The sequence below is a fragment of the Acanthaster planci genome, linkage group LG05 (assembly GCF_054643075.1).
Source record: "Acanthaster planci isolate LZ-2023a linkage group LG05, COTS_SCS, whole genome shotgun sequence".
NCBI classification, from domain to species: domain Eukaryota; kingdom Metazoa; phylum Echinodermata; class Asteroidea; order Valvatida; family Acanthasteridae; genus Acanthaster; species Acanthaster planci.
In genome coordinates, this window is record NC_141781.1 from 14,767,186 (window position 1) to 14,791,386 (window position 24,201).

General features: G+C 40.6%; 3 protein-coding genes across 12 annotated transcripts in view; 2 read left to right on the forward strand and 1 right to left on the reverse strand.

Annotated features, from left to right (window-relative positions):
• Positions 1 to 19,905, reverse strand: LOC110977270 (DDB1- and CUL4-associated factor 12-like). Of its 5 annotated transcripts, none has more exons than XM_022231246.2 (9): positions 19,627 to 19,905; positions 19,367 to 19,465; positions 7,445 to 7,792; positions 6,571 to 6,798; positions 5,592 to 5,652; positions 4,863 to 5,173; positions 3,508 to 3,730; positions 2,747 to 2,898; positions 1 to 2,332 (listed from the first exon to the last, which is right to left on the reverse strand). In XM_022231246.2, the coding sequence occupies exons 3-9, from the start codon at positions 7,688 to 7,690 to the stop codon at positions 2,177 to 2,179; spliced, it is 1,377 nt and encodes a 458-aa protein (XP_022086938.1). In that variant the 5' UTR covers positions 7,691 to 7,792; positions 19,367 to 19,465; positions 19,627 to 19,905; the 3' UTR covers positions 1 to 2,176. The 5 variants fall into 5 exon arrangements, with proteins under 5 accessions (XP_022086938.1, XP_022086937.1, XP_086993081.1 ...); XM_022231245.2 differs by having other exon boundaries at positions 19,363 to 19,465; XM_087136955.1 differs by lacking the exon at positions 19,627 to 19,905 and having other exon boundaries at positions 19,363 to 19,592.
• LOC110977271 (uncharacterized) lies at positions 12,102 to 18,116 on the forward strand. Of its 5 annotated transcripts, none has more exons than XM_087136956.1 (4): positions 12,102 to 12,241; positions 14,049 to 14,857; positions 15,216 to 15,385; positions 16,979 to 18,116. In XM_087136956.1, exons 2-4 carry the CDS (start codon positions 14,101 to 14,103, stop codon positions 17,132 to 17,134), a joined length of 1,083 nt encoding a protein of 360 aa, XP_086993082.1. In that variant the 5' UTR covers positions 12,102 to 12,241; positions 14,049 to 14,100; the 3' UTR covers positions 17,135 to 18,116. The 5 variants fall into 5 exon arrangements, with proteins under 5 accessions (XP_086993082.1, XP_086993083.1, XP_022086939.2 ...); XM_087136957.1 differs by having other exon boundaries at positions 12,106 to 12,245; XM_022231247.2 differs by having other exon boundaries at positions 12,164 to 12,291.
• The window catches only part of LOC147799098 (polyubiquitin-C), a 10,142-nt gene continuing 4,814 nt past the window's right edge, over positions 18,874 to 24,201 (forward strand). The window contains exon 1 of one of the 2 annotated variants that reach the window (XM_087136953.1): positions 18,874 to 19,005. The gene's annotated coding sequence lies outside the window, so the exon portion shown is untranslated. Of the gene's footprint in view, positions 19,006 to 20,223; positions 20,346 to 24,201 lie in introns of those variants that run through there. The other variant, XM_087136952.1, reaches the window with a different exon arrangement.

The following is a 24,201-nucleotide window of genomic DNA, read 5'->3' on the forward strand; positions in this document are numbered from 1 at the left end:
AGTAATGTAATCGAGGGACAAATGTAAATATGGCATGTTAAAGTGCTAAATGAAAGTTTTACTACTTCATTCAGTTCATATAAAAATGGCCTTAAACTAATGGGTGTAGTTGCTGCCTTGATGACATCAGTGCTTACCATTAAGGAATTTATATAATTATGTAGTATAAAAACCCCAAATTTCAAGAAAGTGCACCAAACCTCGCTTCAAAAATGAGACTGATGTCAACATCAATATACAGGCATGCTAGTCAAAAAATACCTTTGGTACAAGCACACTGGATGTTGCTTAAATACATTGTAAGTTGAATTTTGGAGTGAACAATTTCTACTTGACCAGTTGACATCCTTTTACGGTGCAATTTTTAGGGGAAACCGAGCAGGAAGAGGGGGTGGTGTGGTTATTTCCAATGTACAAGGAGGACTTGAGAGCATTGTCGATCTTTTTCAACAACCTAAAGCGTGCAAATGGGACTGGGCTCATGCTTTTAAACAGGTGGAACAGGTTTCCATTCCTAGACTTACAGTGGCTGATACTGCAAGTTCTCGGGACAATCCTTCCTCCAATATAGGTTGAAAATCTTCATGTACACGTAAAGTTTGGTTGAAATTGAGAGGAGAAATTTATGAAAAAGCAAGATCACCCATTGATAAACTCACTCTACATGAAAATTCTACCATTTCACCCAACATCCGGAGTCACCTTACTGTCAATATATCATGCAGATCTGTACCCGACAACAGTTGTAACGCCTATAAAATTCCTTGACTTTCTTATCTGTGAGTAGATTCTTGTATAATTTCTGTCATCAATGTCAGTGCAGTTTTGGGTTTTTTTTGAGATAAGTTGCTGTACGTCTGTGTACCCACAGTTCTAACTTGGACCTCTGGTGCAAGCCTAACTTTGTTGAGTAACACCAGTGACTGTGACTGAAGTTAATGTATTGTCATCAACTCGGTCTTGACAGCCAGTCATGTCCAAACTGTCTCATGAGGGCACTTGTACTAGTACCCTCAGTCTTGTACTAGCACCCTCAGTCTTGTACTAGCACCCTCAGTCTTGTACTAGCACCCTCAGTCTTGTACTAGTACCCTCAGTCTTGTACTAGTACCCTTAGTCTGGTACTAGCACCCTCAGTCTTGCACTAGTACCCTCAGTCTTGTACTAGTATCCCAAGTAGGTAGGTGAAGGACAAAGCAGAGGACTTGTAAATTTTTAGATGATAAGTTTTGATGATCTCTCTGATAGCAGTGCCACATACTTCACAAGTGTCTCGAAGTTTTGGCATGCAGATCTCCACAGTATGGCAAGCCAAACAATGACGCAGGTTTCTGTGAAAGAAATTCTGTCATTTGATCATCAGCAAAATGAGTGCACACCAAAGCGTTTCTGGCTGTTAGCAACATCTCGTCGAAGTCAGTACACAGTTCTCCTAATCAAACCACCTGTTTAAGGACAGCCACTTTATATAATTGATACATCCCTCCTTTTCAGCACTGTGGTACTGCAACTGTGTCAGCATGTCATAAATTTCTGGACATCCAGCTCTGAAACCTATGGTCAGCAATTTGCCAGAACTAAGCCTGAAGCAAGTGGTACCTTGATCTGTGGTATTGCTAGAGTACTGAAGTGAATATGTCACGTGCACAATTATGTGTGTAATAGGCATTAGTACCAGAGCGTGAACCACTTTCACGTACTTCATTTCCACTACACTTCCTGGTTCAAAATAACGTCACGCTTCACTTCTCCAAAGTGGCTTGTTAACACAGGGTGAATGAGCAAAACCTTTGTGACAAAAGGGGTATATAAATATCCACATAATCTCATCAAATAATTGCTGAAAATTGCTGAACAAAAATATGTATGCAACTTCATGCCAGAGTGACGATCTTTCATGCTGCCACTTCAGTGCACACATGCTCCAAAATGCTTGTGAAAATACTCGATGAAAAATCCTCCACTTGCAGGTTCCTCAGTTATCCATACTGTAAGTTCTGTACAGCTGCAAGTTTGTCAGACACCAAAGATTTAACTTCCTGCAGCGTAAGTTATCTTTACAGTGAGGAATACACACCAGTAGCACCACTGGGCATCAACTATTTCTCCTTCTTGCATTCAAAATCCCAACACCTTGTGCCTCACAATGTCCTCGTGTGGCTCGTGTTACAGTGGGCTACTGCCACAATGCAGCGTAATTTCCAGAGAGTCCTGCTGGAAGGGGGCCTCCGGCAACAAATAGTCTGGTTCCGGATTTATCATAAGCGTGAGTGTACGCTGCGTTCCCATGTTGCTCTCCGTAGAAGTGCTGGAAATACATGTCATCTCGATTCTAAAAGGAAACATTAAACTAAATAAGGCAGCATCTCAAACGGTACAATGTTGCTTGAACAGTCTCAATGCAAAAGCTTTCATATGAGCCTGATATGTTTCAAATCAGGCAATAAAGTAGAGGATTTTCAATTCATAAACTTGATTTTTAACAGTATGAATAGGATAACGAAATGTATTTCACTTGTTTTTCATTTGATGCCAAATTAAAATGGACCAACCAATTGCTCTTTTCAAACAAATTTGAACACTAGCCTGCATTTTTGGACGTGACAAATTAAACCATCAAAAGAATTTACCAAAATTCTGTTCATTCCAAAAGTGCACTGCCATTTGTGGTGTTCATTTCAAAAATTTTCAAGAGACTCATCTGCTTGAGAATACACCAGCAGAGGAATTTGGTGTTGTGTCTTACCAGGTGTCCTTGCCCCGTTCGAAGGGTGCATTCCTTCTTGGGCCGTGCTTCATCTGGAAGATAGCGACCGGCCCGGATATCGAAGAAGCGTATAGTACCCCTGCCAGTGCCTATGGTTACAATCTCTTCCCTAAAGCTGACAGAACGGACACCTAGAGACAGGTAACAGCAAAGTGCTGTTAAAGACTCACTGACAAAAGTCACAGAAATAAGATCAAATTTACCCACACCCTGCCTGCAGCTTCAAAATCCACCATAAAGTCTGGGAGGATTCTGGAGGTTTTGAGGAGGGTACAGCCCAACCAATAACTCCTCACATTTGAGTACCAAGAACGGGTCACCGGATTACTGCAGAGTAAAGGACTTTTGAGAATTGCCAAAGGTTCTGAGCAAAAATGCTGGGGGAGGATATTAAAGGTTGGAAAACTACTTTTATTCAAGAATTTAGGGCTCATTTCCTCTTGGTTGCACATTCAAAGACACTCGTGTTTTACACAATACATAACTAGTGTGGAAACTCCTTTCTTCTCATGAAGTTAGGAAAACTGGGTGAAAATACTCATTTTTCTTGAACTATGAACACATTTTAACAACTTCCTCTTCATTTTGGTTATGGATAACCCTGACCCCCGAAGGGGGAAAAACCTTATGGTGAACTAGCTTAGTCCACTAAGTGTAGGTGACACAATCTGCAAATGACACCATTGGCAAACTTGGTCATACTGTTTGGTACAGGCTTCAAAAGACTGCACAGCACTTACCGCTTCCTCGTTCCTTAGAGCATATAGATGTGATGGACTTCAGTGAGTGGGGATCCAGGAAAGTGATGTGGGACTGTGACCCCACAGCATAGAGGGAGTAGTCTCGAGACAGGGCTATACAGACATTCTCCTGGCAGTACGTTAGGTGCTCCACATCTAGCTGATCGAAAGTCTCCATGTCGATGGTGTAGATGAACCCGTTTGACGTCAGCACAGCCAGATCCTGGTAAAGTTGACACGTTTTATTAACGGCTGTAGACTTCTTTTCATTTACACTGCAGATTTCTTGAGACCGAATGATTTCAGCATGACACAACTAAGCAGCAGACAATTTGAAATCTACAACCCGTCTCCAGCAATTCTTCGCAGGCTGCCACTTTTGATATCAAGGATAGCTGGGGTTACAGCATGGTGTTCTTTTCTCTTTTTTTTTTCTTTTTCTTTTGCTACAGTGAACAGCAGTTCAGAGGTTCATGGGAAATATATGATGCTTGAGCATATGACCTGGTACAGCTCTCGCCGCTGTGAAAATGTGATATGACATCGATCCAACCAAAATGAGTTGGAAGTTCATGGGGACAAGTTCAATTTGCAGGCCATCCAATGGTTTTGAAAATGCAAATAAAATGAACTGGCAATATTTTCACTTATGTCTATTTTCATTGTGTGGCAAACTGAGCAATAAGTGTATCTCACTACCAAAGTTGACAATACACTCATTAGGTCTCCTGCAGAAGCAAACATCTTTTCTGGACAAAGTTGTCCTCTCAGTCGAAATCAATCAGTTTAGAGTCCCCTACCTAAATACATAAAGCAAAGTTGACTGGCTTTGTTAATATCACTTGATATGGCTGTGTTTTGATTGTCAGTGATGGATAAGCCAGCCATGTCTATGTCTACCAAAGGCATGCTTTTGTCTGTTGATGGAATTTGATTGGTTACAGTATCAACCAGAACTATGATCTGACTGTTGGTGACCATTCCATGTTTAACCACTTCATGCCGGGGTATTTTTCAATGTTGATGATGCTGGGCCGGCATGACTATCATATTTTGCATTTTCAAAATCCTTCAAAAATTAATCATTTCATTTAACGGTCATTTATAGCCGCACGAAGTAATCTTTAGGCACTACTCTCAGTTGACAGATGACCTTCATTGACACCCGAGTATTTCAGCCAGGCCTGCAACCTTGTAAACAGAGCCCAGATTGTGCCGAGTTGTATAACTGTCTTTTGTTCACGAACCTGGCTCAGTGCACTGCTGACCTCTTTTCAATAGGGGCTAGATTAGCGTGCAGCGGTGCTGTGAGCGCTGTGCTTACATTTCTGTTGTACATTAAATTAGAAACCTACCTTCTTAAATTCGTTCACCTGCAGTGCTCGAACCTTGTCCTTGTCTTGGCAATACTTGCGAGCAACATCCTTCAGACATGTGTGATTGGACACGTCCTCTACTGAGCTGTAAGCACTGTCTTCACTTCCACTCTGGTAGGAGTCCAGCCTCTCTGGTGACGAGGACCATGATTCCTCGTCCTCAGAGTAGTGCCGGACTGAGGACTCCCGCCATCTGCCTTTGGAGAGGTAGACATTCTTGGACAGAGTCTTTTCTTCAATGTTTTGTGTTTCTGTTGTAGACCACAAGGCTATACTTGAATCTCGGGAACCTGATGACAGAGACAACATGATTCATAAATGTAACTACATTTGTTTGATATTTTGTCACCTACAGCATTAAGATACAGTGCTTATCTAATTTCACTCTTCAACATGGTTATGTCAGTATGCAACATATTGAGTTTTACTTTGTTGATATTTGGAAAAAATCTGCCAATTTTCAAGATGTCAATAGAACACAGATGAATGCAACAAAAAAGCAACTGGACAAAAAGGCCACAATGTCATATTCGCTGTCAACAAATTATCTGTCCAAAATTCAAGGTTCAAAGTTACTTCTCGCAACACAAAGTAGATACACAAGCCAGATACCTACGTGTATGTATACACATAGGCACTTATTATGTCAGCTTTCAGCTTTGCCAAATCCTAATGCAGGCTGCAAAATAACATTGCATTGCCAGTTACCTGTTACAAAATACTGGTCATCAAGCCACGCAATGGCAAATATCCAATCTTCGTGACAGTTCTGCAAGAAAGACATGTAAATCAAGAAACTTATTTACACTTCAAGGGCTTGGTGTGCATCAGGGCAGACGACAATTGATGATTTTTTATTTAATCAGATATATTATTTCAACCAAAGTTTTAAAAATCTAAATCACTTTCAGGATTTTTTTACCACTGTAACTCAAGCGTAACAATTCTTTTCAAGAATGTTTTGAAATGTCTCTGGTACTTGTGTTGTTTTTGTGTTTACTGGGAGGGGCATATGATAATCATATTATGTACATATCACGAAGGCCTGAAATAGTACTAGCTCCAGATTATCTGCTCACGCAGGATGACATGGATAAGCATGAAGGGAAAGAAGATGCAGATGTCTCAACCTCATTCTCCAACACAACTCCACTGATCTGTCTTTGGACAGGATATCTGGCTTGGTTTCTTTAGCCAAAGTCAAGTCGCCACCACCGAGGGAGACAGCAGCTGAACTGACAGCTCACCAACACAAGATTGCCCAATTACAACAATCAAGCCAGTCAAGAATTTATATAGAACATTTCTGCATGGCTGAATTACTACAAGCAGTGTTGTGGCCTATCGATAGTATTCTGAACCACACTATTTTCTGCAATATGAGAGTATACTAGGTATCAACGCAAACTACACGTACAGTCTAAATGTTATTGAAATCAATGTTCCTGAATCCTCAAATATTCTCGTCAAATCCAGGCCAATGAAAGGAATAGTAGCTGGCCACTAAACACCTATTCTTAGTGGGCTTTGAAGGCCCCTCATAAGATTAGGAATAAATTCAAAGGGAATTTGACATAATGTAATGATTGCAAACCTTTGAAATAAAGTTAAAAAAATAACTTTTGTGTCAGCTTTATTGATTTCTAGAGAGCAGTGATGCTCTCGAGCAAAATGCCTCTCCACTCACCTCACCAAGGAAAACTGGGTCAAATGAAGGTAGTTTATAGAGGGCAACATTGTCCGGGTTATCTGCCCCAGTGGCCAACAATGTCTTGCTGGGGTTTGTGGCTATGCTGTGGATCCCGCCAAAACTTAGAGACTGTGTGTACACACAGTTCTCATAGACACGTCCGGTTCTGCTTTTGATAATGGGCAACCTACACTGCTGTCCAGTGTAGACATCTAGCACAATCAGCTGATCAGGAGCAGATGAGAAAAAGTAAATCACATAAAAATGATATCAGACTTCTGATCAAAAACCACAAGTAGCTGAACAGGCATTTGGAACGATATTAGCTACATCAAAAAAGCTTTCAGTTTTCAGGTTCAACTCAATCTCTCTTCATGTGTACACAGTCACAGTGATGACAATAAATGTAAAATGTACTGTTCACGACCTGTGGTTAAAGAAGAAATAGTTCATGATGGCAAAATAATTTCAATTTAATTCATCTCTATATGTTGAGTAAGTTGGTTGTGGATTGGCACTACAATTCAACCAACCAAAACACCAAGAGTCTTCGTTTATAAGTCCAAGGGTGCCATGTTATGGTAAGAAATACATAGATGTCACCTATTTTGCTTACTTCGAAACAACAAACATAGGAAAGATACTAGTATATGAGTAAACTGGAGAGCGCACCATGTAACATGACAATACAATAACCATGTCTAATAATGTAGTCATGTGAACTGCAAAAGCTTTCCTGATAAAACCAGACTTCCATTTAAAACCATGGCTCTTGGCAGTTTTCACCCAGTGAGTGAAAATTCGGCTTGGGTGTTTTCTGCTGTTGTGGCTTGTCCAACATTAAGTACATGAAAGCACTATTGTTTTTTACCTTATTGCACTTAGTTCCGAAGATAATCTGTCGGTCTGACAGCCACTCCGAAGCAAAGACTTTGTTGGTCGTTCCTAGGGGTATCTCTTTCTCCTTGAGAAGATAGGGTAACTTTCTTGCTGCAAACGAATCCAGCTTCCGCGATATTCTGGGTGGTTTGCCGATCTGTCTTTTTTGTGTGTACTGGAAAACTGACATTTTGTCTTCATAACTGGCTTCGCTAAAATGTTCATAGTCAAACTCCATTGGAGTGGTTACACAGACCGGCCAAAAGGTAACACCTGATGTGTTTACACTCGGTGTGCCTTCAGAGATTGGAACTCTGCAAGTAGAGACATCTGCATGTTTCTGACATAAAGGAAAAAAGACATTTGGCCAGAACTGTAGGCATGCTAGGACTAGATTACTGAAGGTTACTGTAGGTCAAGCAATTTGGTCACAGAAATGGGCTACCGTCAGTCCAAATGTTGAGTACACTGCATGTATTATGGTTTTTAACTAGTGGTAAGACAATTGTAGCCTTTTTGCTTATCATTCCAGGCCATAGCTTTCCCGTAAAATTATGCTCAATGAACCTGGTAAACATTAACCCCAGAAATGTGGGGTTCACCATCTGCTGCATTCCCACAAGCAGCGCAGCAGACAATGAACCCCACAATTCTGGTGGTAGACGAACATGACAAGGGTTCCATACATGAGCATCATGTGACACCCCATGCACAGACCTAGTATGAAGCTAGCCCAGGTGGATTTTTCACCATACTTTACCGTCATAATGTAATGTACTGGTAGCTTGAGGACTGGCATCTCACCTGGGCTAGTGTTTGGCTATGGGGATAAGACTGGTCTGAAAAATATTTCACGAAAGTGCTTTCTTAGTAAATGCTTCAATATTTTCCCTGCTAAAATTGACTTTTTAGGACATGTTATTACTTTCTTACGGCTGATATATCACTGCAGGAATGGCAGGCGTACTTTACGCTTGCAGTTATTCATGTGGGGACTTGGACAACTCAAACCTTTGCCAACTCAACTCGGACAACTTGACCATTGAGATAACTGGAATGGTGGGACAACTCGACTATCTGTCCCTCAAATCAACAGACAACTTGACCGTTGGGACAAGTCGTTGATTGAGAGAAGTCAAAATGTACATGTAACTTTGCCCTCACTTTTTTTCCCAATTAAGAAAGAGAAAGGAAGGAAAAAGAAACAACTCCCTGATTGGGGGGCAGATTTACCCCCACACCAGAGCCTGTGTACCGCAGATGGTGTGCTACACCACCATGCATGCCGCATCAGCATCACAGCCTCACACCATGCTGGTTGGGGGCAGCCGACACGCCACCCACCAGTCCATAAGTGCATCACTGTGTCCCTGCACACATCATGCTAGTGCTGCAAGTAGGTGTCAAGGTTCGGTACGGAAATTTTTTGCCAAACTTCGGTTCCGTTTGGGTTCGGACATGTACATGTACAATGCTCATCGAGATATCAAAGAGCTTGCTACGAACGTATGTGTTGTATATAGTACTTCCGTTTTCAAGCAATAAATCTCCTCTCCATCCCATCCACGAGTAACTTCGATGTGAACATAATTTTTTTTTTTCCAAACTGTTCCCCAAAGTATGTTTAGGAGTTAAAATTCCCTAGAAAGTTACTGTCGGAGTGACAGCTTCTGACCGTGTTTTACAGACCAAGAGCAGTTGTATTTGGACAATGCTTGACTCAACAAAACAATCGTAGGATATGTAAAAACAGAAAAAAATGGCATGCTCAAATAGGCGTTTCCTCCTTTAAAAGATACAAGATAAAATTAGATTTCCAGTGAATCGTGTTTTTGTTATTTTTCACGAAACAGATTCAACTACCAAACTATGGATTTCGATGTGTTCGAAGAACCTTCAGCATTCTTTCCCAGGACGGCACCCACGTGGCTAAAGGGGAGATTTTTCATCAGTCTTTTTCTAATGAATAACGGCATTTTGTTATTTGAGATTTGCGAACAACTTAGAGATCTGGCAATATTCCATTACAATGTATCTACACTACAACTTCGATCAAACATAATCAAATGGCAAAGTGGGCTACCGCTCAAACCAAATCTTGTTGTGCACTAGATTGCCGCACCGGCCCGCCTGGCAAAATCAGTTTTCCCTCTAGAGTTGCCTTCAATCGAGAAAGAGTCTGACTTTGATCAGCATCTAATCAAAGTTCATTTTGCACGGCCATTTACGACATCGTTGGCCTAATATGGACCGTAACAGCGTTGAGTTGTTAGCGGCGGAGTTGTCCAACATTTAACTGCAGAACTGCAAGTCCCTACTCTGTGTGACTTGTAGCCATTTTGTTTACACGGGGTCATAACACTATCTAGCCTTTGAGGTGGATGACTGGTGACGTAAATTCTGCTGTTACAATTCAACTTTTCCCTAGAGAGCAACTGTGAGGTACCTACACATGTAGCTCTCAGAGGCGGAAACTGGAATCTTGTGTTTATCGCATGAGTGGCCTAGCTGTCTGACAGGACCGATACCAACAGGATGTGCAACTTGCACTGTGCTAGCTGTAGCTGTGACCAGGTAAAATACCCCCACCTCCAAAAATGATTGAACCAACATCTACAAGTAGCTCAGCCACTGGCCTGCGGCCGCCATCACGTGTGTGCCATGGAGGCACACAGAGTGTGCAGTATTTTGCGATCATCTGGTAGCAAACAGGTGTAAAAACTCCAATTTCCCCCCCCCCCAAAATTTGATCTTATGCTCTAAAAACTACTGTTAAACTGTTTTCAATAGCTACAGTACTTCACAAGTTGCTCTTTCAGGAGAATTTGAATTGAAAAAGCAGAATTTGCGTCACCAGTCTGTTTTTTGAATGCAGCTTTTGAGGTAAATGACTATTTACCTCAAAAGCTGCATTCAAAAAACAGGTAGGCCTAGCTTTACGGCCCCATATAAACAAAAATGGCTGCAAGTCACTGAAAGTAGTTTTGCCGATGCAGTGCGGTTACTACCCACCATTTTGTGAAGCTCCTGGATGTCCGCGCTGTTCTATATGCTCATAGGCCAAGGCCTACCACATGGGGATTGTAAATTTGGGGACCCTGTTCCAATAACAGGGAGAGCTACATTTTAACTTTTGCACTGACCTTGGTAGATGACTGTGACATCATGCTCAATAACCGTAGGGTTGATGTAAAAAAAAGGGCAGGGTTTTGAGTTTTGAAGAAAATTATGAGGGGAACTGTAAGTATTTTAACACATGACACATGGACATGGTGGATTCAAATTTGCATAAGCCTTATCGCAAATGCTGCATGTGTGATCTTGTATAATGGCAGAAAGGCACTGGGGTAGGCAAAAGGTTCAATGGTTGCTCATTTTTCCTTCCCACAATGCCTTTCTACCATTGTGCAAAATCACCCATGCAGTATTTGCTATCAGGTTAATGGCTGGTTTATCATTAGGAGGGTCACATTTTCTCACAAATTACAATTTGAAATTTCCACAAAATAGGGTCAGCCCATTAAAGGGAGAGAGTTGCCTTTGTATTTTTACACACTGGGCAAAACAAGGAACTTTTTGTGTGATTTTAATGACAGACTGTGAATTGTAAAAATTATACAAATGAAAATTGTGAATGAACGAGTACGAATCTTCCGTCTGTCTATCTTGTTTACCATTCTCTTCTACGTTTGGTTGATCATGTTAATGTACCTAAAAAGAAAATTAGTACAGGCACAGATATATATAACTAGGCCTAACACAACTAGTGGGGGACGACTTGACCAGGGTTTCCATCTTGGGGACGACTTGACCATTTCTTCCCCGAATGCAAGTATACAATCCCCACCACACATAAACACAGGTCTACCTAGATACTGTGTTTTAGCCAACAGCATCGGAAATTCTGTGAATTTTCCGATTCATTATTGGCACAAGGAATTGAGTCATATGGCTTGTAAGGATAAAATCCTGCTGATTAACACAACACGTTCAAACAGTGTCAAATTGTAATTGGTTATGGTGTCACCGCCGCCTACCCCACCAGCGCTACGGAGCGCAGGCGAGTGCATGATTAGGCCTAGGCCTACATACATAACAAGTACGTCAACATGGTCAACTCCATCCTTTTGGATGGGGCGGTAGTACGTAGGCCTATCGTGAGTCCGTGCCATTACTAATTTAGTGGGGCTAGAACGTTGTCAGTTATTGTCGTTAAATTCCACAACTGCCCTATTTTCAAACATCCGTAATTCTTATCTGCTTATAATGTGCATAGTGTCTCTTTACCTACTTTCCAAGTAGAACACTGGCGTGAGTAAGGTAGGCCTACAAGTACTTCAAATCTTGCTCAGTCTTGAATTCAAGTAGACTGCAGAAGTACAACATAATCATTCATTGCTTCAATCATGTCAACATTCAAGTAGTCTACGTATACACTGTACTATACGCTATATGATCGCCGTGCCCGGTCGACCGGTCGCGCGTTGTTATACTTCAACCTCGTCACTGGGTGGAGAAATGTGACGGTGAACTAATATTTTCTCGTCGAACAAGAGAGTGTCCTGTGAACGATTACAAGGAACCAACCGATGTAAGTCGCGCGCGCGCGCCCTCGCGGCGCCCTTAAAGTTCATCATCTGAATAAGCGACTGCGGCTGCAAGTAACACGCGTCCGTGGACAGTAGCTAGCTGCAGCCGCTAGTCCCGAATTATCAGACGTGGATGGGTTCTAGGTTGTCCACTGCATGTGTATATACGTATATACATGTACGTCGTGTACATGGACCGTGTACGTACGTATTATACATAACATATCAACACCCTTGGCACTGGCACGAGGTATGCTGAGTGATGTGTGCAATTTCCGCAAATCTATCAAGTCCAATATCCTGATTCCTTTTTTTCAAGATCGTGATGGCCAGACATGGAAATTTGCACATACTGTTCCAGTGTTGAAAACTCGGAGAGAGTTATGTTTTCCTTCCTCATGATGGCAAAATGGGTCTTAAGTTTAAGACCTAGGCCTACATGTAGAACCACCTCTTTTTGGACATGGTCAGCGATGTCCACACTTAATATGTAGTAAAAAAGGCGATTTGTAATGTCTCGGTTACCTGGACTATAGAGCTATATAGGAACACATGCCTAGACTAACTACAATAAGCCCAGTTTCTTACTCAACCGTGGTATAAAGTAGATAGAGTAGTGCCAACTGTACTTTAACCTTTTACTGTTTACTCTGAGTTTAGTCCCCACAAATTGGGGAGATAAGTTAAGTGGGCCAAGGTGTTACGCCTCAGGCCTATACTGGTTGTCATTAATGGGGGCCCCATTAATCACTGGACTACCTCCTGTGGATCTGTCCTTAAAATTACTTCTTGGCCTCAGCATCCAGGAATTCGGCATCAGCAGGTATGCAGAGTGAGCAAAGTTGATTAACTTTCTTTTGCACAAAGGCATGCAGTTTCAGTTTGAAAAGACTCTCATCATCATCACAAGTTCACAATATAGATTTGCAAATTTTTACTGCGTGTGGGGTTAAGCCGGGGCCCAGATGGAATTAAGAGTTCTATGTATGGACAACCCTTGATGCTCCTGCGTACGTGCAGAGTGTGGGACTAGTCTGAAAAAGTGTATTCTAAGTAAATGCTTTGGAATTTTCTCAGCCAAATTTCACTTTTTAGGATATGTTATCACTTTCTGATGACTGTTGTAGTATTTTAAGGGAAAAGTAGGGTTGTCCATGTATGGAACTCTTTCTGCAGGCAGTCCTGTGTCTGGTCATGGAGAAAGGGATAGAAAGTCCTCCGATGGTTGCAACTTTTACAATGGACTATGGAGACCATCAGCCACTTTGGTCTAAGAAACCAGGACTTCACCAAAAACTGACTTTTTTTAGTGTTACTAGGTCATGACCAAATAGTAAAATAGGCTATTTGTAGAGTTCTACATAAAAAAAACATACTGATGCCACAGAATTGTGTTTTTGTTCACCTTCATGCAAGGCATGAATCGGCCTTTACGTGACTCACATTCAAGAGTTCCCATGGTTCCCAACTAAATTAGTTACTCCATCGTGCAGATGCATCATGATAAACTCTGAACACTAGGCAAAACCATCCTTACATGTATGCCAGTAAAATTTGATGAAATCTGGCATACATGTAGGACTGTTCCTTTTGTATACAGTATGTGCCTGTGTAACCCAGTACAGTATGTGGATATAATCATGATAATGGGGTGTCTTAACGCATTCTTGTTGGGCCTCACATAGGCTGTATAGGCTTGTAAAGAGGACCTACCTGGTGTGTATACAGCTTGAAATTGAGAATGTGTTAGCATTGTTTTCTCAGCGTTTGGTTAATTTCTGACCTTTTGTAAGTCGAACCAAAATTCTTTCCCAAAATGAATTCGTAACTGAGAAACATTTCTGCTATGTTTGAAACTTCTTTCAAAATTTTCATAGGGGATTACGGCTTCAATATCTCGTATTAATGTCAAACAAAATGATATCAAGTAAAGAGTTTTCGCTGCTTGTTAAATCAATAATATGATTGTGATGGTAAAATTTGATAAGCTTTCTTTCTCTTCCTCAGTTTCAGAATATTTTGAGTGAACTTTGGTGTTTGATGTAAGTCTTCAGACACCATGAATAGTGGCGAGACTCCCCCAGTTGTGCTTGACTGTGGCACACTGAACTGCAAAGCTGGCCTGGCTGAGATTTCTAAGCGGGCTCCGGATTTTGTGTTCCGGACCTCTGAGCCTTTTATGAACTGTGATCTTGGCGAAGTACCTGTCCCAATTCGCAATGGATACATTGAGAACTGGGACAGCATGGAGGTGCTTTTGGAGCACATTTTCAAAGGCAAGATGAAGATTGATCCTACCAATCACTCCATTCTCCTCAGCGAGCCTGACGGGAACCCCCACAAGTGCCGTAAGACCAGCCTCGAGATTTTGTTTGAGGGGTTCAAGGCACCCGCCGTGAATCTTTCCAACCAAGGGATGCTGTCACTGTACTCCATTGGCCAGGCGACTGGTCTGGTCATTCAATCTGGCCATGGTCTTACAAATGTGATGACAGCTCGTGATGGGCACCGGCCAACTTTTGGAAGGGTACCACTGACATATACCGGTTTCAAATTGACTGAATATACCCAAGCACTCATTGCTGCATCACTGAGGGAGCAACATGATATTGACATCAAGACAGTGGACTTTAAGCTCGCTGAAAAGTTCAAAGAAGAACACGGGTATCTCCAAATGTCTCAAGGCGACAAACCACCCCAGAAAATGGTCATGCTGGATGTTGGCGGCAAGCAGTATTCCATTGATGCAGGGGAAATTGGAGCCAAGATTGGAGAGGCTCTTTTTGACCCATCCATTCTGGGTCTGTCCTGTTTTGGTTAGTTCAAATGTGGAGCTATTTAAAAGGATGATTCAGAGGATGAATAGACTGACTTAGAACATCATTCACATGAAGTGAGCTGAATTTGCTAGGAATCATGAAAGGTTGAAGGCCCAGTGTCATGATCCTTGTGGAATGTTTCTGAAAAGCAAAAAATATCAAGAGAGATTCTGCTGATTGTTACGGGCCCTCTTTTACAGTCACCAGTTGTAAATTAATAACCAATCTTTGTGGTAAGGGATAGTTTTCAGTAGTAATTTTGTGCTGTACTGTCTCTGCAGAGCATCAATTGCAGTGACGTTTAATTTGGGGAGAGTTTATACAGACGTGTAATTTGATTTTTCCTGGATGACAGGTCTGACCAAGGCTATCATGGAAAGCATTGAGCTGTCTGATGATGAGGACTGGATGGATGAGTTCTATCTCAAGAAAATCCTTTTAGCTGGAGGAAACACCATGATCAGGGGCTTGCAAGAGAGACTGACAGCAGAGGTTGACAGAGTCAAGTTTTTGTCATTCATGACGGTAAGAGAATCAGACATTCATGATGTTTAATACTCCACTGTACGCACCACTTTTTCAAAGCGAAATATGGTTGTGCGCGTGCACAACTTTTTTTTCATGCTCTCTGTTGATGGAATGGATGACTAAGTGTTTAGAAAAGGGGGAAGATTTTTTTACCGCAAATACATAAAACTAAGAGAAGGGATATGACTATTCAGAGTTACGTCTCTTTCATGTTCAATGGAGCAGTGGCACTTACATGGTTGTCGTTTAGGCTATTATAATATGCCTTGTTGTCTAAGCAGCCTACTGAAGAAGTGTGAAGAAACATGACTATATGGGGCATGCATGTACTTTTTTAGTGAGCCAGTTTGGTATTTCAAAAGAGCAAGGTCATTCAGGCACAAAGCATGCATGCGCATCCACATTATATGAGGCTGCACTAATAGGGCAGACCTTGGAAATGCTTCTGCTTCATGTTGGGCATTCATTGCTGGAATACAGAACTAGCTCATTGAACAAGGAATGAATGCTACACATTATTTGCGTATATGTACTGTAGTAATGGGATTTAGAGGCATCAACATGTGGTGGAAAGGGGATGTGCCCTTCCAACCCCCCCCCACGTTTGTTTTTAAGTACTTAAATGTAATGTCACCATCAAGGCCCTTAACCCTGCTGGCCTTTGTAGACCATGTCCCTGACCCACTTTTTAGGAGTAATCAATGCCCAGCTTGGGATTATGTGAGTAAGCCTTCACCATGTTGAGGGGTCATGACAACAATTTCTTGTCCTAGGAAAGGAGAACAAACAATTGTTCCATAACATTTTGGGGCCCTATAACATTTATATTTCAACACGTGTGTGATACAACTGTGGAACACGTATGGGTGTGAAACACTACTTCCAAGAAAAACGTTGCCTCCATCTTTGATAGTGATTCAGAAAATGCCCAACCTGGTGTCACGGCTTTCTGCTCATGATGAACTCGGTCACAGCCTCACTTAAACTGAAAACTTTGGAAAACATGCACATGTGTGAAAACACATTATCCTTTTACCCAAAAAAGCTTCCACCTGATATGTGCACTTTTCCTGTTGTGGACCTTCACTCAACTGAGCACTATCATCCTTTGTGTTGAAAGTCCACAATTTGAATGTAAATTCCGGCATACACTCCCTTGTGAAATTGATCCATCAGAGACTACAGAAGGAGAGGATTGTTGCAAGAAACTCCAATGTTGTCTGTCCTGGCCCACTGGAATAGCCAAGGCCACTCCCACTGTTAATTTCTGGCTGTGTCTTTGCTTATAGTCTTAAAGGGGAATCCCTGTGGGAGGAGGAACCAAAGTGAACCCACAAAGAATAATGCCCTGCCCCACATGGAAGATGTCATAGAGTTTGGGAATTGAGTAGAACAAATAATAGGACAACTGAGGAACCCAGAAGTACAAGTGTGTGAGGCTATATGCACTGAATATTAGTATTTTTATGTCAAACCATTGCTTGAGTAGGTCTGTCCCCAGTGTTCATTTGTCCAAGCTGGTCGACGAGCAACCCTTACGTCCAACTGTGAACATATGTGTGGTTTTTCTTTTTCTCTTCCCCCCCCCAGGTTAATGTGAATGCGCCACCTTATCGTCACTTCTCCAACTGGGTGGGTGGATCCATCATCTCCTTGCTTCCAACTTTTGATCCGTGCTGGATCACCAGACAAGAGTATGAAGAAAACGGCTCCAACATATTCCGGCAGAAATGTCTGCCGTACTGATATTAATTCCCCGAGGTGCTGTTGCCTTGTGGCAAAAGCCCCCTCTGGAGTGCAGGGTGCCAGTCAGTAAACAGGCTGGAGAATAGGAACCTCCAATTAATTAATTTTAATTGATTAAGGGTATGTTGGTCAGAGCTTAAATTTGAACTATGATTTCCGAATAAGTAGTGCTTAAAAGGTTGCATTTTTTTTTTAAAGTCTTTTTTTTCCTCATTTAATTGAAAAAAATTGTACATGTATATTAGTTTATGATATAAAACATATATGATTCTTTTTTTCACTTTCCGATTTTTGTGATTGTAAATTTTTTTCAAAATCAAGTCAGTTATACTTTTACCCAAGTAACCCCAAAGGTCAGAAAGTTACTACCTTAAAGTTGTTTGCATAAATCATTTTGCACTCGGAATCAGGAAAAAAAATAAGGACATTCGTACCGTGGAAATTCTCCAAACTTCCACTACTAATCATGACTGTTACCTCATAGTTAAAGATGAATGTCTCAAGAATTAAGCTCATTTCTATGTTCATCAAGTATCCTTCCTGATCTTAAGTAAGGCAAAAGCACAAAGCCAGCAAAGCTTTTATTATAGCATGTATAATTGTATTCAAATTGTTTTTAACAAGGAAAGTTTCATTTAAACACATAATTAAGTTCATAATTAACTACAGATTTTGATTACAATTTTTTTATACAATGTTTATTCCTAATTTTATCATAATCATTTTTTCAAAGCTCGGGTTGGATTATATAGAAGTACACATTTGTATTGATTGTCCTCTGAAGACAGTGTGTTATTAGATTTAATGATTCCAAGATGTGATTTTTTTTCCCTAATCAATGCACAAAACATTGATCACTTCAGGTCAGATATTGCATGTTTTGAAGAGGCTTTAACTGATCAAACAATGTCGTTATTGCTGTTCTGAATAAGTTCTGAATAAATTTGCGTCAATCGGCCCACATGTTGGGGATAAAAGGTTATTAACTTGTTATTATTCTGTTTCCTGGGTAAAGTTTATAGAACTTTTAATAAAACTCATTTGACGTTGCTGCCGACCTTAGCGAAAACAATACAACCCAATGTGATAAAATAATTTTGAGATAGCTTTTCCGCCATCGAGAAATCACTTATTCATGAGTAGGCCTCCTGAATAATTTTACGGCGTTTCACTCCACAACCTACGAAAAAAATTCGCCGCCGGGCGAACCGGCCTCAATTAAGGCGCTGGGTTTGGGAGGAGGGCGTACGACCTTGCACAGATCTGTGTAGGAAATTTGTCACACGGATTTTTCGCTTTCTTTACACTTCATTAGTTCATCCAAATTGATCAAGATATCCAATGATTTAAAATTTATTCCCAAAAGACAAGTGATAAGTGATGCTCAGTGAGAGGATAAAGTACCGTGAATTGTATCAAGGCCATGTTTTTATCAAATAAACCGACACTTTGGACGCGGCCATCAGTGGGCGCTGGGCGACGAGTGAAACTCCGATGTTGTTGCTGCGGTCTTGCGCCACCCCACGTTCCCATCCCCGGTCACCGTATTTTATGAAAAAAATCGACACCAGTTTCTGCCACTGAATTCGCTCCGAGCAGGAACGAAAGAGGGCGTCACTGTATTTGTAAATGAAAAGACGGCCCTTTGGTAGGAACTCACCGCGTAGCCTAGGCGCGCGAGTACTCTAGTGTACATGTACGTGTACGTGTATGCGCGTTTGGCTCGGGGTACGCTGAGCACGCGCAACGAATTTATACTGGTGTGGAATGGTCTTCGCGCGTGCGCATAAAACGCGTGCAAGGACCAGGTTTAAAAATTCTCACCAGCCTGTCTTTCTTTCGCCGGAGGGAGAGAGTGCACTTCAACTCAGGTAGGATACCGACACAGACATAATAGATAAGGGTTGATGCAGTGACAGTCGGCACTTTTATCGGTTTACCGACATTAACATTTTCTTGGAACTCAGGAGAACTCTTTCCCCTATTTTATATACCTTGTATTTTGGGGGGAAATATATATATTTTTAGGAGAATCGACATGCTTTATTGATCAATCTCTTTCCGAGAAAGAATTACTAGGGTTATATAAAAGTAGGCCTATCAAAAGAAGAAAACGGAACATGTGTTTGTATGATTGTAGCCGAAGCCTGTTCATATATCGTTTTCCCGGGCTTTTGTCCATATATGGTGTGACTCATTCGGAGACGAAACCATGAACTTTAACTCACCTACCTCAGGTCCGTTTTACATTAACAACACGTGACATCCACTGCTTTATAGGCCTACCGTCACATCACAATCGCATCAAGCTTCGCTAACCTTGGCCAGTAACTGTGGTGGACCGTAGTACATAAACAAGAGGATAAATTATTATTTTTAAAAAACTCATGCCGATGTCAAGCCACCATTTTTGATTACTACTTCACTCAATGAAAATACAAACTCCTTACTAGGAAAAATACACTTTGAGGGTGAAATCTCAGTACACCAACCTAGGATGGTACTGGCCTATTTCCGCAAACGTTGGCCGCCCATATAGCAGGGTTTTTCTATGGAAGAAAAGTGTCCTTGAAAATTTTAATAATTCCTTTTCCGTTGAATCAGTCCTAGTGGGAAATCATTTTAGGTGTAGTTGGAAACTCTATGGATTCCTGCCAAGAATTATTTTTCGATTAGTCGTCGATCCAGTCCTTCCGATCATTTCCAAAAAAAGGCCTATGGCCATCGTGTATGAATTAAATATCAGTATTGGTTTGAAGACACTTTTGAAAGGCTAAGGATTTATTAAATCAAGAACTTTTATTTCGAAAAACTGTTTGATTTTTATTCTCAACTGAGCAAATAAATTGTTATATCATCTAACACAATGAACTTCGAGAAGGACCGATTTCAGGCCCGTGCTTAGTCACTCATATTTTATAATAACCATGACGTCATGTAAGTGGTTCTCTGAGTGACGTGGCGTTTGATATTCATTTTGCAGGGAACCAGGTCGGGTTTGCTTCCGCTTGGAGACACGTTCTATTTTTATTCACCAATTGGAGACTCCAATTTTGATCATGTGATTTAGTCTGGCCAATAGAATTACCTGAACACTGACTATATAATCTGACGCTAAACTCGCTACGCAATATATTTTACTTCGTGCATCTCGTCAGAGGCGAGTTACCGCGTTGAAATTGAAGCTATTTCTTACAATTTGTACCAAAACGTAAGTATTATTAGGTGTAATGGTTAGTAAGTGTAATTGTTTGTACGGAGAACCTCTGGTTGTTGGTTGAATGTTGGTTGATATTCTCATTTTCCGGCAATAAGGACGTAAATGTTTGTGCAAACCGTACGCCGGCACGCTGACGAATTACCTACCTTAACAAGTCCTAACATTATTTTGAAAAGTCTCATTTTGCTCGTTTTTGTGATGTTTGCTATGGTCCAGAGTACATATATTTCGTGCATTCAGCAGTAAGACTACTTAATCTGCAGGTGCGATCAGATTCTTTTTTTACATAAGGCTTGGGGCCTATCTAATCAGGCTAACATTCATGACTCGCATTTTTTCTTTGTTGTGCCATATCCGGGAGGGGTTGTGAGTAATTCATGCCACGTATAGTTAGTAGCCTAGGCCTGTTGCACAACTAGGCCTAGCCCCACTTGTGTGGCACGGACTATCACTCCAGATCTATCCTTAGCCACACATCTGTATACGCAATTTCGTATGAAATTTATGATATTTGAACATTCCGGTGCACCCACTTATCATCATAGGTACAATTTCTTTTCACACGAACATGATTCTTGACCTTTCCGCTTTCTATAGTATAATGATTTAACTCTCGTTATTCAGGTTTTTTCCAGTCTTTTTGCCTTTATCCATTCAATCTAACCGGCTCGCTTTCTCAGTCACCATCTTTAAAGTAAGGTCGTTGAGCATTGCGCCACTTCACCCCTCATCGTCTCGACGGCTGTTCCTTGTTGAGACATATGTAATACACGGACTGAGCGATAAGATTCTACATGTACCAATGGGCTCTTCCAAATATTTTGCAGCAGTTTAGGTATCTTGACATGGAACAGCCATATTTTATTTTCAATGCATCATGATTAAAGTGCGTTTACTGTGAGGTAAGCTTTAGTAACTCCAGCTTAGATGCTCGTAGCATCTGGAAATTGTTAAGCCACATAGCCCATGTCTGCACAAGCCTTTTTCTAATCAAATTTCAAAGACCAGCTTTTTCACCACTTTTTGGGATGTTGTAATGGTATGAGAATAAATATGTGTACGTCCATATGTTGGGTGTGCGTGTATCTGCTCAACCATTTTCAGAGACAGGGGACTATTTAATTTTTATCGTACCACTTTATAGTGATGTTGGAAAGATGCCTTTTACTGCCTGGGCTGTGTAGCTTTGACTGTGTGTAAAGTCTAAAGGGTGTTTATAGGATTTGCAAGATCTCAAAAATGCAACTGTCGAATTATCTTAAAAATGTCTTGCTGTAAAGTACATAAATAGTGTCAGACAAACAGTAAAATTTTACCGCCAGAAATGCTGTCATTTTCGAGGAAACAGAAATTTCATGTTTTTTCCAAAGATGGTCCGTACAGAGGATCTTTAGGGAAAAAATTCGTTCAAATTTCGCAACTGTTAACCGGTGCAGAGAACATTATGTAAAGCATGGAGCTGTTGGAACTGTCTATATGAATAGGTAATATACATACTGCCAATACTCGGTAACCCTAAACTCAATCAGTAAATAAATAGATACATAACCATAACTTACACTCAAAAGGAGAATTTCGACTTGTTTAAAACTAGTTTATTCATAAAAACATGAAAGTTTACCTCATGTGATACATCACCTCACTGTCACTGAAGATATTGGTATGGTCCAATATCAGAGCTCCCTACCGAAGCCCAGTTTTGTTGAACATAATCTCCAATTTCGAGACATTCAGTTTTCTGTTTTTCCAACAGTTACTCGTGCCCAAAATGCAAGGATTTGTTACCATATTGTTTATTCATGAACAATATTATGTACTTGAACAATCTGCAAGCCCTTTTGTGCCCAATATATGGGGCTTGCTACCAAAATGGAATGGAGCACTCTGATTAATTTCAAGACATTTAGCTTTCAGTTTTTCCAATAACAGTAACTCTCATGCCCCAAACCCAAGGAGCGTTACCATATTGTTTATGAATTGTTCATGATGGGCTTGGAACTGACAATGTGTGGACTTTTTTTACCAACAAACGTATGTGTGGAGAGCAAACAATCATTGTATGGACTACCGTGCATGTGTACACACACCCACCCTTACATATGTATACTTGTGGGGTATTGCCTTTGTTCTCGTGTACAAAACTCCCACACAACACAGGAAAACATTTCAAATCACTGCCATTTCAACCAAATTTAGTTTCCTGGGTTGAAACTTTGACCATACAGTGTATATCCCTTATACAAACACTTCAATTTGCGACAGATGAATGGCGCTTGAAAATTCTTCCTTTTTGAGTAAATTTCAAATATCTCTTTTTGTGAAATTCTTGTGGGGTGCCACTTAGTACTCCACAAGGTTCAAAACTGGCCTTGTGGTTTACCTTCCATTGTTCCGGTACCCCACAAGGCACCACGTACAAGCGCACATATTCCTGTTTCTATGTAACGATTCTATTTCAAGGAGTGTGCATTCAGTCGTATAGAGTCAGCGTTAAATTTCCTAAACATTGCACTGGTTTAGTTTTTTGACATTCATTATTGCGCCAAATTGATCGCACTTCTGCAATCCTGCATTTTTTTAATTTGAACTCAAGCTATTTTGCAAAATATGCAGGCGATTTCACTTGTATTTTATTTAAAGTATGCCTGGTCAAGAATGAGAATTTATTTGTGTACTAACCAAAGTTACAATCTTGGAAGTATTCAGTTGATTTGGTTATATGTTTGAATATTCATGATTGAAATAAACTATTCATGCGGTCATTGGAAACTAGCGATTATCGCAGGAAACCTAAAAACCAGCGTTGAGGAAACTTTCCTTCCTGTGCTGCGTTTCAATCATAGAAACCTGAAATTTTTTTTTACAGTTTATCAAACTGTTGAAAAAAAATTTATTTATAGTGTTAGTATAAATAAGTAACATGACATTTGGTACCAAAGTGGGTCATGATTTGTGAAGCCTGTATATATATTTTAATTAAATTTAACGTATATTTTGTGATTTTAAATTACAGCAAATTAAAATGAATACTCTCTTCGGAAGGGACACAGTAAAAGACAGATTTTCAGCATTAAGAATGCACATTATTAGTTATTGGCAGGGAATATATCTATCCGAAATCCCAGTCATGTAATTGTAACCTCTTTAATGAAACTTAATGCACGTTCACTTATTTGAAGGATGCAAAAGCAAGTTGATGTTTGTTATTGCGAAATGAAACCAGATTTTTAGTCGTTCTCAAAATCTATGCTAAATTGAAATTTTATTTTACAAATTGCATTGTACATTTTCCGAAATGGGCTGAAAAAACGTAAACAGTTGACTCTCATTATTATATTATACAAGTCTGTGGTTCCGGTCACATCTCTATGGGGAAAAAATCTGTTACAGTGAAATTGCATTGTAAGTAATTCCTGTTACAACGAATGGTTTTTGTGATTCCTTTGCCTGAAAAACCATTTGTTGACTACCCATTTATAACAAACATTTGTGAATCACAGTGGTGAAGACACGTGCGCAGTGCATCGCGCTAGTTCCCACCGGGCGGAACCATTGCCAAAGAAGGCATGAGGGAAATGCGGCAACCAGTCAGTGCACAGTTGCTGCCAATAAGGGTTGCGAGTGTCCTACTACATGTACATCGTATACGAATGCAGCTCTACAGTTGCAAGTCAAAAAAGTACTGCCGTCAGAAATTTTTCTGTAGGTTCTTCACAGAAATTGATCTCATGTCTATGTTTGTTTTCTGTGTTCATGTATTTCATTTGAAGATGTACTGCTCGCACTCAAAATGAGTGTGTTTCCACAAAATTTCAAGCCGCAGCACGAGGCTAATTGCCCCAGATAC